Source organism: Symphodus melops, assembly GCF_947650265.1.
Source record: "Symphodus melops genome assembly, chromosome: 16".
NCBI classification, from domain to species: domain Eukaryota; kingdom Metazoa; phylum Chordata; class Actinopteri; order Labriformes; family Labridae; genus Symphodus; species Symphodus melops.
The window spans coordinates 19,168,091-19,184,355 of record NC_136706.1 but is presented as its reverse complement, the minus strand read 5'-3'; the positions used below and the strand labels follow the sequence as shown (position 1 = coordinate 19,184,355).

The window sequence follows — 16,265 nt, the reverse complement described above, 5'->3', positions numbered from 1 at the left end:
AGTCTAACTTTGAGGTTTCCACTAACAAACAAGGCCATAAAGCTTAAGCAGATGCCTGTGTGGGCTTGGATGGCCCAGAGGACTTTAGAGGCAACACAAAATATTAGGAGGTCTGAGGGCTGTGGCTTTGGCCAAAGCAAAAATCTAGGTGTTGGAGTTCCAGGGTACAGGGAGGATGTTTGGTTTTCCCAAGGAAGTTCTAGCAATAATAAGACCGTTGAAAGGGCTCTTTGAGGATTCCCAACCCAACAAATATTTCTCGCAGCTAAGCAGGCAATCTGAAATCAAAAGTTTCACGAATATCCCTGCAAGGAAGCTGAGGTTGTATATTGTGGTATCACTCTGCTCTGTGTCCTTGAAAAGATCAGTTCTTGACAGGAGACTCAGAGCAATTGTCAAACCTCAGATACAGCAGAAGTAAAGCAAAAACCAGAGCTCATAAAGGGCTTGCAGCTGTATCCATAGAAGAATATAGCGGATGTTACTGGTTACTATGAGCTATCCAACATCTAATAAAAGTGAGAACTTTGTCTGTATACTTGGCAGGAAGTTAAATAGATTTTCAGTAGGTTTGAAATGTCAATGGAACGTTTATCAAGGTGCAATGAAGTAGAAGATGGTCTTGTTTTAGAGACCTTGCTCTCTCTGCCTAACATTGAATATGGAGTTGAGTTGTAAGTCAGCACACTTTCCTCTGGAAAACACTGGATTGCATCCTTCTGGTGCAGAGGAAGTTTCTTCCCCTTATCTAGAGGTGAGCCCAGTGACAACATCATATGCAAACACGACAATTCAACCATCAACAAGACCCACTGGCTAATGGAAAGCTTTGACTTTGGATTCAGCCCCCTCTTCCCCACAATTGTCTGGTCCACATACTGATATTATGCCAATACTACTGTGTATTCCCATACCTGAGCTTATTTACTTGGGGTAGGAAAGCAATGTGATTGACTATCGACCTGATTCTTTCTCAGTGATAGCTATGATTAGATACCGCTCCCCAGAAACCCTGAATGGGATGCACTGTATAGATGGATAGATGAAAGAAGCACAGATTGATAGATAGATCGATAGATCGATAGATAGATAGTATCCAAAACAATAGGGTGAAACAAGCATTAAGTATCCAAAACAATAAGGTGAAACCAGGAGTGATTAGGGTGATTGTCATTGAAGTACCCATCTATTGAGGAGCAGATTAGCATTAAGTGTCAGACACAGACATCCAGAGGTGCTGGCAACTACTACTCCTCATGTTCAAAGCAGGCCAGTTGATGTGATCAGGCATCTGATCAAGATTTCTCCTTGTAACTTTCCTATGGAGAGGAGAGTCCTCCAGCATTTCAGAAAATGCTGAATAAAATAAAGATTAATTAAGTTAACCAACAACTTACTATGTTTTCTTACCAATAAAAGTCTCACGATGATCTTAACATATTGCGATAGAGATATTTGTTTTTTGCTCATGGAATGACTCTGGATGGAAACGTCTGTCCAACGTTTGTTGGTACACCATGTTGGTCTTGGATGAGAGGTTCAATTTAGACAGTTGTACAGTTTAAAGTCTTCTGTTTCTCCACGGGTGGTGTATTCTTTTGGGAACATGGACTTAACACTGGAAGGATGAAACAATGCTATGTGATGATGCGGTTGATATGGGATAATGGTAGAGGTGGTTTTATACATTTTCTGTTCAGGGTTTGGGATACACTCCCAATATGGGATGATATTTCACTTCTATGGTTCTGGCATGACAGGAAATATCAAAGAAATAAAAGGAATGGATCATTTGATTTAACTGAAGTTTTTGGCATGTAAATGTCTGAACAGTATGGAACAGAGAGTGTGATTTATGATGTGGTCTTCCATCCCAAAATTATCATTTCCAAGTGGCCAAAAGGCTTCACATGTGCCGGGTTCTGGTCTGCTGACTTTGGCACAGTAATACAACGGATGGAAAGTTCTGTCTTTTTGTACAGTTGGAATAGAAAAAAACATTCAAGAGAAAACGTTCCTATCATATCCAGTGTCTGTTATTTAAAAAATAAGACATCAGACTAGTAGTGCCAAGGTCCGGAGAGACTTCTGAATTATTTTGCATGAAAAATATCTTTTCAATAAAAGATTTTGCTAAATGGATTCTACATGTCGAATAGGGATAATTTAAAGATCACCTGACGTTGTTTACAGCACTAAAATAATAAATGTTCCTCTTTACAGTTCATATAGAGTACGTTTATTTATTACTTCAAGAACCAATTATTTTATTCATTTAACAATGTTAAGTCAATCTTATATTCAAAGCCCACTTCCATTCCCTGAAAGATTACCGTCTCTGTGCATGAGTGGTTTGATAGTTCGACATCGGTAACGGTGCATTTAAGAATATCCTTTGTTCCAGCCGTCTCAAATTCTCCCTTTATACTGGTGTTTTTAATAATTGTCCCTGTTCTATCTCCTCCACATTCTCACTGCTTATTCTGTCCTGTCAGCTCCTTCCTTCCTGCACTCCCACTCCAGGCCGGCTCCCTCCTTCCTGTGTTGTTAGTTCCATGAACAGATCATAGTCAACACTGTCTGCTGCTGACCAAGTCAAACACGGTGATCAGCTCGCAAACAGACTCGTTTTTCCAGCACTGGAACGTGGGAAAAGCTCCTGTCCCCTCTGGCAGGCTATTTGGCTTTTTTCTTTGGAGTCTGGTTGCAGACAGTGGAAAAGAAATGCACAGTCAAGCTTTGGAAAGGATCTATTCAATGCAGAAAAACATTGATTGAGGTTAATTGAAACTGAAACAGGGACTCCATACTTTCACAAAAAAAGAGCACCAATTTCCAATAACACTTGTAATTCTTTAAGAATACAGTGACTGAAATTAGAGATTAATTACCATCAATTCTTTATAATAATTGGATCTTACTACGTTTGGCAGGACATCCAGAATACTTCTATTGGACTGAATAAACCATTCAGTCCAATAGAAGTATTGTGGATGTCCTGTCATAATGCATGGAGTCAGGGGTTTGAATACAAAGTAGTTGAAATAAATGTTTAAGGAAGATAATATTCAGATATATTTCAAGGAAATGACAGTTTGCTCTGCTCTACTAATACTAACATTGACTAATGCCCAAACTGTACCAGTCAGCTGTGCCCTACAATAACTTGGTCTGTTCTCATAAAACATGTTAATGCTTTCAGATAAGCATTTTCCAAAAGTTGATATGTTCCTTCCTAAAAGGCCGGATGTAAAATTTTTTCATATGGCGAGATAAGCAGCAGTGAAGATTGTGGCCTTACAGACAGTATGAGACTTCACATCCAGCTGAAATTTAACTAAATGATTCAAACTAAAATCATAAAAAGTTTTGAGGTTATGCCTTAAATAGATTAAATCATGCTTAGAGATGTTTTTTCACACCATTGTGTATTCTTTATTCTTTTCTATTACAATTTTATTACTATTTTTATGCTCTTTCAGATTTGTGTTGTTGAAGTATCTTCTTCACCTTATTCATGCTGTCTTTACAAGAGCTCATCCTGACCTTGTTGTGTTTCCACGTGTCTGTTTGCTCTTGCAGCTAGGACCAGAGGAGTGATGAAGGAGTTCGGTGATGTGTACGAGCAGCAGTATGCAGTCGCTCTTTTCAACAGTGTGCGTTTTGAGATAGAAGGAGGAGGAGCAGCACAGTCACAGCTGCTTCACAGAAAGGCAAGTGCACCGAACAAAAAAAGAGATTGTGCTGTGTTATGGGAGGAATTTCTTGAATTTATAACTCATTAACATTGTGATATCTTAAACACCCCTTTAAACTGGAGAATAATAAATACTCTCAGTTGTTTAAAATGTGGGCTTTATTCGTTAATACGTTAAACTCTCATTAATATTGATTAGAATTAAAAAGTTATTCCTAACATCTTTTAAGATGCAATCTTGCAACAACATGTGCTACGAAAAAACTAAAGTCTGACAACAAAACGAGTGTTAATCAAGATTATCTAAACCACTCAAATCTAAGATAACGCTGGAAAGGAAAGACAGAGAGGTTTGGTAATGAAATCTAGGAGCACGGGAAAACTGGGATTGAAAAAGTAGAACAGGGATGTGTCAAAGTTAAACCAAGAAGTCCATCAGTAATCTCTGATAGATGTTTTTAATTAAAGGTTTTGAGAAGAAAACGTTTTCCCTTTAAAAATGAGATGATCTACTCTCAGTTATAGTCGAACTGGTTTGAACTTCTGTCCTACTGTGTTCAGCCAGGTCTTAATATAAGTAGATCTAAGCACTCCATTAGTGAAACAACTGTCATCATTACTGGCACGAGCAATTTCCAAACTCTGCCCGAGTTCCCCAAACCAATCATTGTCATTATGTTATTCATCTTGTTGAAACTGTTATTGATAAAACCTCATTTTCTATAGAAGTGCTAGTTTTAAATCCATATACAAAGTTTACGTTGATACATTTAAAGAGATGAGTCTCATTAAAATGTGTCCTTCACTATTCCAATTCACCGAACTGAAATCTCTCCAGCTTGCTTTGCTGTTTTAGTTTGATTGATTGTATATAGCTCACTAAGTGCATCATGTAAACTTCTATCAATGTAGGCTTTGTTGAGCATACAAAGCTCTTTCTGGCAGGATGCATGAATGAACTTCATTCTTGGGGTCCGTGCACCGGTACACCCCCTAACAATCGAGACCTTTGCTTTACCACTCAATGTTTTTGCGTTCCACTCATTTATTTTGGTTCCTCAATGAACTCAAGTCCCGCATTTACAGTCAGTGAAGGGAAAGTGGGACACATTTCACACATGAACAGAGATGCTGTTTGGAATTCATGAAGGCAAATAATGTGCTCTCATCATCACCATGTGGAGGACATCTGCTCATGTGTTCCGGTGAAGATAGAAATTAATTCACAGTCACTGAAAACAAAACTAATAACTGATGTGATCTTGTTCTTAATGAACAGATAAGATAAGTGATTAAACACAAAAACAGATCATTTAAAGATGTCAAGCAAATAAGACACAGTTCTGCTTGTTCATGCACTTTACAGCTGGAGACTTTCCATGTCGTATGGGGGGAGAGAGATGTCCCACCACAAAGACTGATTTTTCCTTTATAAGAGGAGATAATTGATCCCCATAGAGTAAATTCAGGATATTACATGAATGCTACCTGTTATGAAATATATTTACAGCATCTCAGATTCAGTAAATAATGCCCCCTTATTCGCTGGGAATTTTCTTAAATATTTCCTTCACTCATCGGCTCACCCTAACTTCAAGCTGAAATTTTACAGAGAGGCTGACGGTAAAAATTCCAGGTTAACTGAGGTGGCGAAATCGGCCATTTGCGTGTACAAATGACGCTCATCCTGACAATGTGTATTTCTTCTCTTGAGTTTTGTGTATTTGTTTAAACACTGAGAGGTTTCAGCTCGGCTGCTCCAGTCGCAGCTTTCCTTACTCTCTGAACTCTATCACAGTTTTATTTGATCCAAGACAGGAAATCTGAAAATAAAGTGGGTGGAGTGTATCTTTAAGTACACACCAAACAAAAACCTCTCCCACTACTTGTTTGCTAACTCTATAAAGCCTCTGGTCTCTTGCACAGTTTTTAATTGTGATAGCAATGAAACACCCTTTCATTCATGAACAATTATGCAGCATTAATGCTTTGTGCCACTGCAGACTGGGAACACTCCCCAAAAATAAAACACTGAAAACTGCAGAAATAAGATTTAAAAAAAATGTTGAAAAATGACAATGCAATACCCTTCGGTGTTTCTGGGAATTCACAGGATCCACTGGCAGGCCGATCCATCTTCTCCGGGAATCTGTTTCAGCATCTGGAGGAGAATCGCAAGTTCAGGAATCGCTTTGTATCTGTGCCAAACAGCTACAACATCAGCCTGTATGAGAACAAAGCTGTAAGTGCACTTCATGCTTGACTTCACAGTTATCTACATTGGTCCTTTGTGCACTTCTATTAAAATGGCTCGTTTGTTGTCTCTCTAATAGGCACATGATCGAGGCCTCCACCCAAAAACAACCATTAACTGTGCTGGGTACAAGGCCCTGGCCTCTATGGAAGAATACATGAAGCTGATTAATAACAGCCTACCAGGTAGGGTAAATGATTGAACAACAAATATGACATTAAACTAACAAACATAAACATTGATATAGACTTGTTTGCAGCAGTTCTACTTATAATATTATGACTGCTTTGACTTATTTTGAGACTTGAATGAAAAAAAGTCGGTTGATTGCTTCAGCCTGCAGTACGAAACAGGCAGCTCGTCTTTGAATGCTAAAATGTCCAATAAAGGTCCACCTCCTTAAGTGTTTGTTTTTGCAACAGACTGACTCAGATTGTCATTTCCAAGAAAGAAGAAGGTTTGCTACCCTCTTTTTAGGAAGTTTGATGCTTTCTTCCAGAAGTAGAAACAGACATTTCATTGCTCCACCGGACTCCATTAAAGAAAAAAAAGAAAAAAATCTCAGAAATATACAAACAGAACCCTCCTTTTGCTTTTTGTGTGTGTCGTTGTATCTTACACACTTATGTTGATGGATCCTAACTAACCATTAAAGAAAAAAAGAACAATGATAGCCTACCCAAAACAAAAACACAAACATGTTGAATGAGGCAGTAATTTGGCTATCACAGACTCTGATGAAGTTTGGACTGGTGGCTTTGCAAAGAGCCGTGTGATCTTTAACTTCAGCTGAATTTGTAAAACAATTTAAAAGTATGGCAACTTCTTTTGCCACAGATAGGATCAGATTGTTATTTGATGGGGCACATTTCCAGCCTAAAGATTACATTGCAGCTTTTAAACCTAGTTCAGCGGCTCAGGGCGTTCGTTACCCTGACATGCAGACATCTCGCTTTGTTCAGCTTAAAGAGCCCCACAATCCCTCTTTTATACAGTCAAATCATTAAGTCTGAATTGTTATCGTTATTGCTCTTCTGTCATGTCACTTTTGTAGGTATCAAGGCCAAAGTGGGCAGCAATCCATTTATTAAGAGTGCCACCCAGTTCCCCCTCATCCTCTGGCACCCATACGCCCGCCACTACTACTTCTGTGTGATGACAGAGAAGGAGCAGAAGAAGTGGCACGCTGTGCTGCAGGACTGCGTCCGACACAGTAACAACGGTAACCATACACACTCAATGACTGTCGCCCGCAGTGTCAGGTTGATGTCATCCAGGTCTTTTATTTAAAACTCTGATGAGCATCATCGATGATAAGACAATACATGCATCTGTCTTCAGCTCACAGTACATGCAGTGTGTTTGATGAGTGCGTCTCTGTTTGAGCTCCACCCTGGTAAAAAGACAGCTCTCTCCGTCAGTCGACCATTGTTGGAGGTTTATCTGAGGGTGTGTGAAACCTTTAAATGCCATATGAGTGAGCAGGTTGATCTATGAATGTGAGATGCTGCAGCTTGCTTTTGTGTTTTTCTTGTCTTGGTTACAGAGTGACATGCTGTCATTGGATCAGAGTGCTACAAATATGACACATATTTTCACCCAAATAGACAATCTGCACTACGGTACTCAAATAACAGGCAGGGCAGGTGGCAGGTGATACATTACCTCACCTGAGAATAGAACCAGGCTAATATCTGTCCACGGTTTCCTTGGTAAACTTTAAGTGCTGAAAACAGCTGGTTCATTGAGGATTCTATCTATAGAAATATAGTGTTTAATTCAATATGTGAACACAATTTTTAACATCAACACACTTAAAATGTTTTCACTGAAATCATTTTGGGTTTCTGAAATTGTGATTAGACAGAAGTAGCAGCGGTCAGTTAGAGCTGGGAGAAATTTTAAATGGGTCCCTTAAAGATGCAATAAATGTTAAAAACCACAAAGAGACAGAATAATCATAAATTGATGTCTCCTAGTAATCATGTTTAACGTGAAAAGAAAATGTTCAGGGGAAAACCCCAAATGACACTTTTACTTGATGAAAATCAAAATCCTTTCACTTAGGTACGAGGCCAGTTTGAATACGATGGCATTGGATGTGTGATGTTAATGTATTTTAAATTAGTTTTTCCACTTCTAATAATCCATCCACTCACAGTCCTACAGCATCACTCAGTCTAGTTGGTTATGTTCCAAACAGAAAGCTGTGATTAAGCCTTCATTTTTTTTACAATCTTTGGACCTCAGTCTTCCTCTATTTCATTCATTGGATTTATCAGGGGACAGTGTGCAGTGACATGGATCATTTATACAAAGATACATGAACAGATGAGTCACTATTTCCATTTTTTGTCCCGAATAAAAGTGACGCAAGTCAAACAATAAGACTCCACTTCACGCTGTACCCTTAACTGAAGTCGTTTTGTTGCCTAAACTGAACCGCTGACCTGACTGTGGACGTGGAATACACTTTGTAGTCCTGCCACCCAGGGATCCATAAAAGTAGTGTTTCATCCACTCTAAATATCACAGGTAGTCAAGCAGCCCTGTCATAAGATACGTCATCAGTGTAATGCTGCATGTCAATGCCTTATTAAAAACTCACAGAATTGGAGGTTTAGGTTGAGCTCATGTCGTTGTAACATTGAAGGGAAGTAATAAAGGCTTTAGACCTCAAACAAAGAACGCAGAATGTTTGGTTGCACATTACAGGATGTTTGTTTTATTAGGGTGGAGAACTACACTTGATCTGCTCTTTGGATTCCTTCTAGTGGTGCTGGCATGACTCACGTGTCATTGTGCTGAGGCAGAGACATGCAGGATGTGCAATCATAATGTCATAAATTTTTTCATGTTGTTATACTGTTTCTCTGAGGTTAGCAAAACAACTTTGATCGACACCTCTGGCCTTCGTGAAGAAGAATCTAAAGATTCATTTTATTCAAACTTTTCATTGGCAGGCATCTGAAAGTTTTGCAGTAAGTCACGAGGCAATGTGCTGCCTTTCTTTTGAGGGAAATTCAACTTACATTTCTGTGGTTTCCAGCACGTGGGTGTGAGTTAGTGAATCAATAAATGAGCAAGTGTGTTAGTGAGTGAGTCTGTAAGTGAGTCAGGTGTGATCGAACATTCAGGCTTCTTAATGTAGACCTCAGACGGTCCTGTAGAATGAGCGGGAAACTTGGGGAAGTTACATACAGAACTAGAGTTTCAGGGATAAACAAACAGCTGCTGCAGTAACATGACTGGGCTTGTTTGCTGCAAAGACAGGTGGCTTCAATTTGGAATAAAAACAAGGAGTTCATTTTCTAAGTTTTTTGCTTCCACTACCAATCCTCTTTTCCTCTGCCTAGTAAGTAATACATATACGCACGAGGCTTTAAATGCCAAAACAAGTTAATACAATGATAGTACTGTTTCAACATCCTCTCATATATCTCAAATTATGGCGACATTATTTGTGTATAAGTGTAGTTAGCATGGATCCTGAAGCTCAAGTCAACAGCTTCAAATGACGTCAATCATACAAGAACGTGCAAGCAAGTGTGCATTATAGTTTTCCACAGTGGTATCGAAAACAATCATGAACAGCTACATTAAAGGTCATACCATGTTTCAAATGAAATTACACACTGGCTCGGAGTTCATCCCCCGGGTTTCAAAGTGGCTCAACCTGATTCAGCCGTGTTTTACATTTTGCCAACCATGATGCCAACCAGCTATGCCGCATGAATTCAGAACGTTCTGCTTAACCACACGTGACACACTTGAAGCTGCCTGACGTCAGTGTTTGAAAACATCCACAGCTCGCTTGAAAGCTCGGGCCAATAAACAGGACTTCAATTCTTAAGCTTAAAAAAAAACAAAAAACGTTTTGCCAGCAACTTGGCTAATGAATAAGAAGCCAAACAGCAGATTGAGTGCAAACAGTTTGTGACTACAGAGCCAACTCTGCCTCTATCTGTATCCAGTCTTTACTTCCCGACGCTACCTGCTCGGACATGCTCAGTAAACGCCAGAGACTCTGTCGTACATTCCAGGTCTGAGGCTTGGCTCCAGGAATATGTTGTAAGGAACAGAGTGAGTTTCTGTTTTACTGTCACCATGGCTTGTGTCAGTGTTGATTGGCATTCATGTTTTTAAAGCCTGTGCAGACACGCCTAGTCTCACCTCTGTCATGTTGGTGTTTGAGGAAAACCAGAAAGTGTGAAGGACTTTTCCTGAGGGAGATAAATGGTTTGACATTCTGACCGCTGCCCTTCCTGCAGATTCTTTACACACACATAAATTCACATTGACCCCTGTGAAATTCTGTCAGGGCAGAATTTTAAATGTAGAGATAAAAGGAAGGGAGAGCATTTCTAAACCATTATACTTTATTTGTGCTTAAGGTAGGCTAGCTGTCTGTTTTGCCTGCACGTGAAAAGGACAAATCGAAGGAAAAACTAAAACAACGAAATTCAAAGAACTGTTATTTTCCTTTATCAGGCTCAGGGTGGGAAGCTCACAAACAAACACTAGCAGTTGTTTTTCTTTAAAATGATCCCAAAGTCCCTCCAGACGCAGAGGAATTCACTTCATTTACAAAAGTGAACTATATATAAAGACAGGAGTAAGATGATATAACTGCATTTTATCCCACCTGAGTGGGATGTAAAATGTGACAGCAGAGGAAATGACATTTGGACAGCTTAGGTTCTTGCAAACATGAATCTGTTGTGATGTTGGCAATAGCAGCAGACGAGCTGTGAGTTCATCACTGTATGGAGCTGCTGTGTTGGCTGTAAGAAGCCCTTCTGAATAGCTTAGCTGTGATGCAACTGTAGTTTGCCAGTCCACAACACCCTATTAGTTACATTTGATCACTTGCTGTTTCCTTGTTTGTTCTAGATCTATCCATCCTCGATCTTGTTTGCAAAGGTCAAACGTTATACACATTATAAAAAGAATAGCACCCACCTTTCACATTTTAATCTTAAATGACATTGGTATTATTTTATATTTATGTAAAGACATCTGGGGTTTTATACACCGTCTTTTACTGAAGTGGGACAATAGGAGTGACTTGTGTAGGTCGTATCTTAAAGAGCATACCAGTTCACTGTTAGGTGCTGCAGCACATGCAAAGTACTTCACATCTGAACACTGACACTATTCAGCTGGTTTTGATAAGAGCCTACCACTAGATAAAAGTTCACACAGACACAGTTACAGTGAGAGGAATTTGAATTTCCTAAAGCACTTGTTGTTCTATCCTCAAAAGCTCTCTAACAAAATGACCAGCTGCTGCTTTGCATCGATTTAACTGGACGATTTGCAGAGGCCTCTCAATTAACAGGTGACTCATCTCTCAATTCCCTACATTATAAAGCCTGAGCTCATCTGATTGGTCAACGTGTCAGTCTAAATGTTGGCAACACAGATGAACCATAAAAGACTAAAAGAGCAAAGCTCTCTCTCTGTCATCTATTACATTTTGAAAGTATAACTTGACTGTTAAACTTTGTTTACACAAATGTAATAAGCAGTTTAGACAAGACAATCAAATTAAAGTGGGACTTCTCTGGATCACAGACTTCCAGTAAAGACTGTTGTTAAGCTCTGTAGATCACAGTGGAGTCACCATGTCCCTGTACCTCCAACACATAATTAACCTGCATGTTGAGTTCACCTTCATGACCCACCGTGCACATTTGACTAAACGCTGAAGACCTTCAGAAAGTTTCCAGTTAAATCAAATTGGGGTTTTTTTTTTAAAGGGGTTTGTGTTTTATCAACAATTTTTCAAATCAAATTATTATAAGCATTTGTTGGATTCTTTTACATCATTGATAATGTTTTTTTTTATTTAAATACTGGTGAAAAACAGACAAAGATTAATTTATTATTATGTAATTTATGGATACATTTAGAAAACAGCCCTTTTTGCAGGCTGAGCAGAAGGCTGCAGTCAGACTGATGCTGCGTCACATCAGCAGTCAGGGAGTGCTTTGAGAGAGAGCCATCAATCACAGCCAGCTCTCCACCCCACAGCCTCTAATATCAGCCAGCAGCCCTCTGTTCTTATCAGGAGCCCACCCAACCACCCAATTTTAATCAGCAAGAAGAGACCTGCAACATGATCACTGAAAAAACAACAAGGAAACATTTTAATGCAGGCTTGACACACACAGAGGAGTGAGTCCTATAGCATGCATGCATGCACACATATACTGTATATATGTATACATATATATATATATATATATATATATACACACACACACACGTAAACAATGCAACCATACAGGTTGTCCAATCTTTAGCTGCTAAAATGTCATGCTCGGCCTCTCCACTAGTGTTGTGATGTCTGTAGCTGATGCTGTCTCAGTGAATGTTTATTGTACTCTGGTTGGTTTCCATAGGACTGCACTATAGGGGGACCGTACTCATGCATGTCGAGGGATGAAGCAGCAGGGAGAGGGTTTAAAGGAAATGTTAAAAGTGTGCTTCACAGAAAGGCAGGTGGCATCAAAACTCAAGTCTAATCAGATCATAGTTTGAGACCCAAACGATAGATGGGTTTTAAAAATGTAAAATATGTCAAACTAAGAGAATCACACACACACACACACACACACACATTTAAGGATGTAAAGGCCTGGGAACTATTCCATGGCTGCTATGAAAAATCCCGACAACCAGAGCGTGGTAAACTAGGCAGGGAGGGAAATACCTCAAATAAAGGGACCGTGGTAAGTGCTGCCACATGTGCTATTTATACACACACACACACACACACACACACACACACACACACACACACACGAGAGAAACTGAAATCTGTTCCTTGATCCGTTCTGGTTCATACACATGGAGAATGCGTCGTGGTTTACAGGCCTGACAGTTAACCATGAAATATTTTCCTTTTCTCCCATAAGCAAAGCAGCATACTTCAAATTAAAAAAAAACAACAACAAAAAAACACTTTCAGGCTTTTCACAAGGTTGCCTGGACATTTATGTCATAATGGACTTCAAATGACTGGATAAGTGCTCCAGAAATGTAGGAACATTGTTGATGGTTATGTTAAACATAATACTGATTGAACAACATGAACCAACTTGAATGAATTCAATCATGTTGCTTTTCTTTGCGCTTATTCATAGCCTTTATTTGGTTCTACATATATTTGCAAATACATCAATCTGCAGGTCATATAAACAGATGAATAACTGTATAACTTACATATTAAAGAAAACTTAAGGACATGATAACTAAGGATAGATCTTAATTTGGCCCATGTTTTCTGAATGAAGTTTAATAAACAAGATATTGTCGGATATGTCAAACTGAATTCTTAAATACAATGTCAGCCTATTTGTATTGGACTCATTTCTTTCAGAAAAGGAGAACAATTTACTCAAATTCAACATTCACATCCTTTCCTTATCTCAACTTCTCCCTCTGCACCTCCTCTTAAACTTCCTGTTCGGTAAGTGCGCAACAGTTTGAACAGTTCTGCTCTACTGTTTTGGAATTTTGAAAGTTAGATTTTCATACTGGTAGGATTTGTACTGATTTGCCTAATAATGATAAATTAAGCTGTAGTGCTTATATGCATGATCTTCTAACCTCAGCTTTACATATTTCCACACATTTACATGAGCTAGCACAACTGCACGCCGCAGAGCAATCCCATCAAGGCAGGTCACTCGGTCAGAAGTGACAGGTTTGATGTTCAGAGTCTTTCAGCCGGTGACAGGCAAGTAGTGTGTGTGTGTAGTTCTTTGTTGAGGACATTTTGTAATAAAGTGTAACATTGTTAACATTGGTGCTTTCTAAATCTTGTTTCAGGTTATTATGTAAGCAAGGGTGAACAGCGGTTGTTTATTGTAACAAATGTCTCGTGCCCTTCATGTCTTGTGTACTGCTACTGGATGCCTTGAATTTCCCTCGGGATCATTTAAATATTTATCTATCTCTATTAATCCTTAAATGTGTGCAAAGATCTTCATTCATGCCTAAAGGTAAGTTTGGGCAGAGAAAGTGAAACTAAAGTGTGCAGCCATAGCATGCTTGCATTGTGGAAAGTTAGACTGGATGTAATGGGACATCCTTGAATTATTGGGAAACATTTGATAGAAATGAAGTAAATCTTCCTTTTGCTATACAGTGAGGAAGTATTCGTCCAGGAATGCAGCCTTATGAAGCTTGGAGCAAGAAGTACTTCCTGTCTGGCTCTGTCTCCCCACCTCTTCACTTTTTGGGTCACTTCCTGTCTTTGTCAGCTTTCATAGAGTGAAAGACAAAACAACTTCATTCAGACTGTGAGGAAAGAAAGCCACACACGCAGCTGCTTGCACATAGCAGACTTCACAGGACGGCTGCAGGTAAAGCAGCCTATCAGCAATCAAAGGAGGGCAGGAAATTCTGAGATTTTTGTCTCTCATGTGTTGGCAACTCAAAGAGTAATTAACCTCAGAAATCAGCTAGCATGTCCACATTACTGCCTTTATTTTTGTCTTCACTTAGTGGTACAGAGGAACGTATGATAAACAGTGGAAAAAAAGATGTAAACTACATCTTGACCCAAATTGTGACCCAACCTACTGTGGGGATCTTTATAATGTACTCAGGACATTTCTTTGTCAACTGCGACTAAAATCTACATTCATTTAAGTTCCTCTCACATACCTCAGGGGTATTTCATGTCTTTCACCGAAGCAAAATGTCAAAAACAACTGCAACATTTGCTTTAGGTGTTAAGGAACAGCAAACAGCTAAAGCTGGCGTGCAAGCTTGTTAAAAAGGTTTTGATGCGGATGCTATTGTCCAAGTCCTGCTTATTTACTGGCCAACTTAAACCACTACATAAAGGCTGGGTTGAAAAACAGCAAACTTATCCTTTAATTAAGCAGACATGCATCAGGAAGACTGGCTCCATGTGGCCACAAAAAAGACAAAACTGAAGAGTGATTCACATGTTTAAAGAAAGAACTGGATGAACTGTTGGTAATGGGTGTGTTGTATTCCTTTCACCTGTTTACACTCTTGTTTGGTTGTTTGACCTTCAGCTCTCAGTGTCCCTCAGTCCTGTGAGGGAGGGCAGCAGAGGCAGCTCTGAAACACGTGTATTTTCATCACTTTAACAAAACCACATGATAAAAACCAACTTCCTAAAAGCACCCGCACTTTGTAAGCTGCTTCTATTGTCCTGTCAGCAAGGAGGGGCAGTAACCATAGAAACCACATGAAATCTGTCCAACAAGCCTATATCTTCCTGTTTTGAGGGATGACACAGCACCTTGTTGTTGGAGCATGGTCTGCGTGTGTTTTCCTACACTCCAGGAACTGGAGCTGAACAAATAGCTCGACAAGACTACAACTCAGGCAGTCTCATGACTCAGTTGCTCTTTGGAAACTTTTGTTATTGTGGGAATACGAAAAAAAAAAAAAAAAAGAACACAGCAATGCAATGTACACATTTTTTCATCATATTTTTTCTAAATAAACATATTTTTAGGTCACTGCAGAGTTGTATATAACCAGCACAAAGACATATTGCAATACAAAAAATAACTACAAAAAACAACCATCCAACACAGCCAGAGGTTTTACAGTATACAGTTGGCATCCATAAAGATGTCGTTCTGTTATGTCGATAACATCAGATTTTTTTCTCCCCCACACAGGACTGCCAGAGGAGTTAACGGTTCAGACACCAGCCTTCACTGACACTGTGAGACTTCACAGACAAGCCAAGGGACACTATGGAACCTGGGATATGATGTGCGGAGAGCCCCCACAGGTCAGACCCTCACAGATTCATCACATCATGGCTGGATCACTAAAGTCAGCATTTCTTGATCTTAACACAGATGTACAAGGCCACGACCTTCTGTTTCTTTAAAGTCAAAACATTGCCATGAAAGAGGCCTTTGTTTCCCACTGGTGCAATATTTACACACTAATATTAGCTTGATGAACTGATGAAACACTTGGACAAGTGAGGTATCACTTGGTTATTCAAATCTCAGAGGGAACCACCTTCTTGGTTGACTGAATTTATCACAAATCGTCCGGCCTCAGACACAACTTGTTCTCCTCTTAGAAGCAGGTTTGAAACAGGAAATATATTTGCTATAACTGTGTGTTTGCTGCAGTTGACCGTTTAGAAAGCTTTTCCAGAACCTACATTCCTGTCCAAGGTTCACTTTCAGGTCATAGGTCAACCTTTTGAGAGGCTCCAGTGATGGATGACATCCAGGTTTCTGAATGAATAAAACTCAGAAAAACACTCCATCGACATCATGAACACACCCTTTTATC

General features: G+C 39.4%; 1 protein-coding gene across 1 annotated transcript in view; it reads left to right on the top strand.

Moving 5' to 3' along the window:
• Positions 1-16,265, top strand: part of niban2a (niban apoptosis regulator 2a) — a 29,145-nt gene that overhangs the window by 2,958 nt on the left and 9,922 nt on the right. The window contains exons 2-6 of the mRNA XM_079364198.1: positions 3,583-3,713; positions 5,811-5,939; positions 6,031-6,136; positions 7,006-7,173; positions 15,629-15,744. Of these exons, the coding sequence (XP_079220324.1) occupies positions 3,583-3,713; positions 5,811-5,939; positions 6,031-6,136; positions 7,006-7,173; positions 15,629-15,744 (650 nt within the window). The remainder of the gene's footprint in view (positions 1-3,582; positions 3,714-5,810; positions 5,940-6,030; positions 6,137-7,005; positions 7,174-15,628; positions 15,745-16,265) is intronic.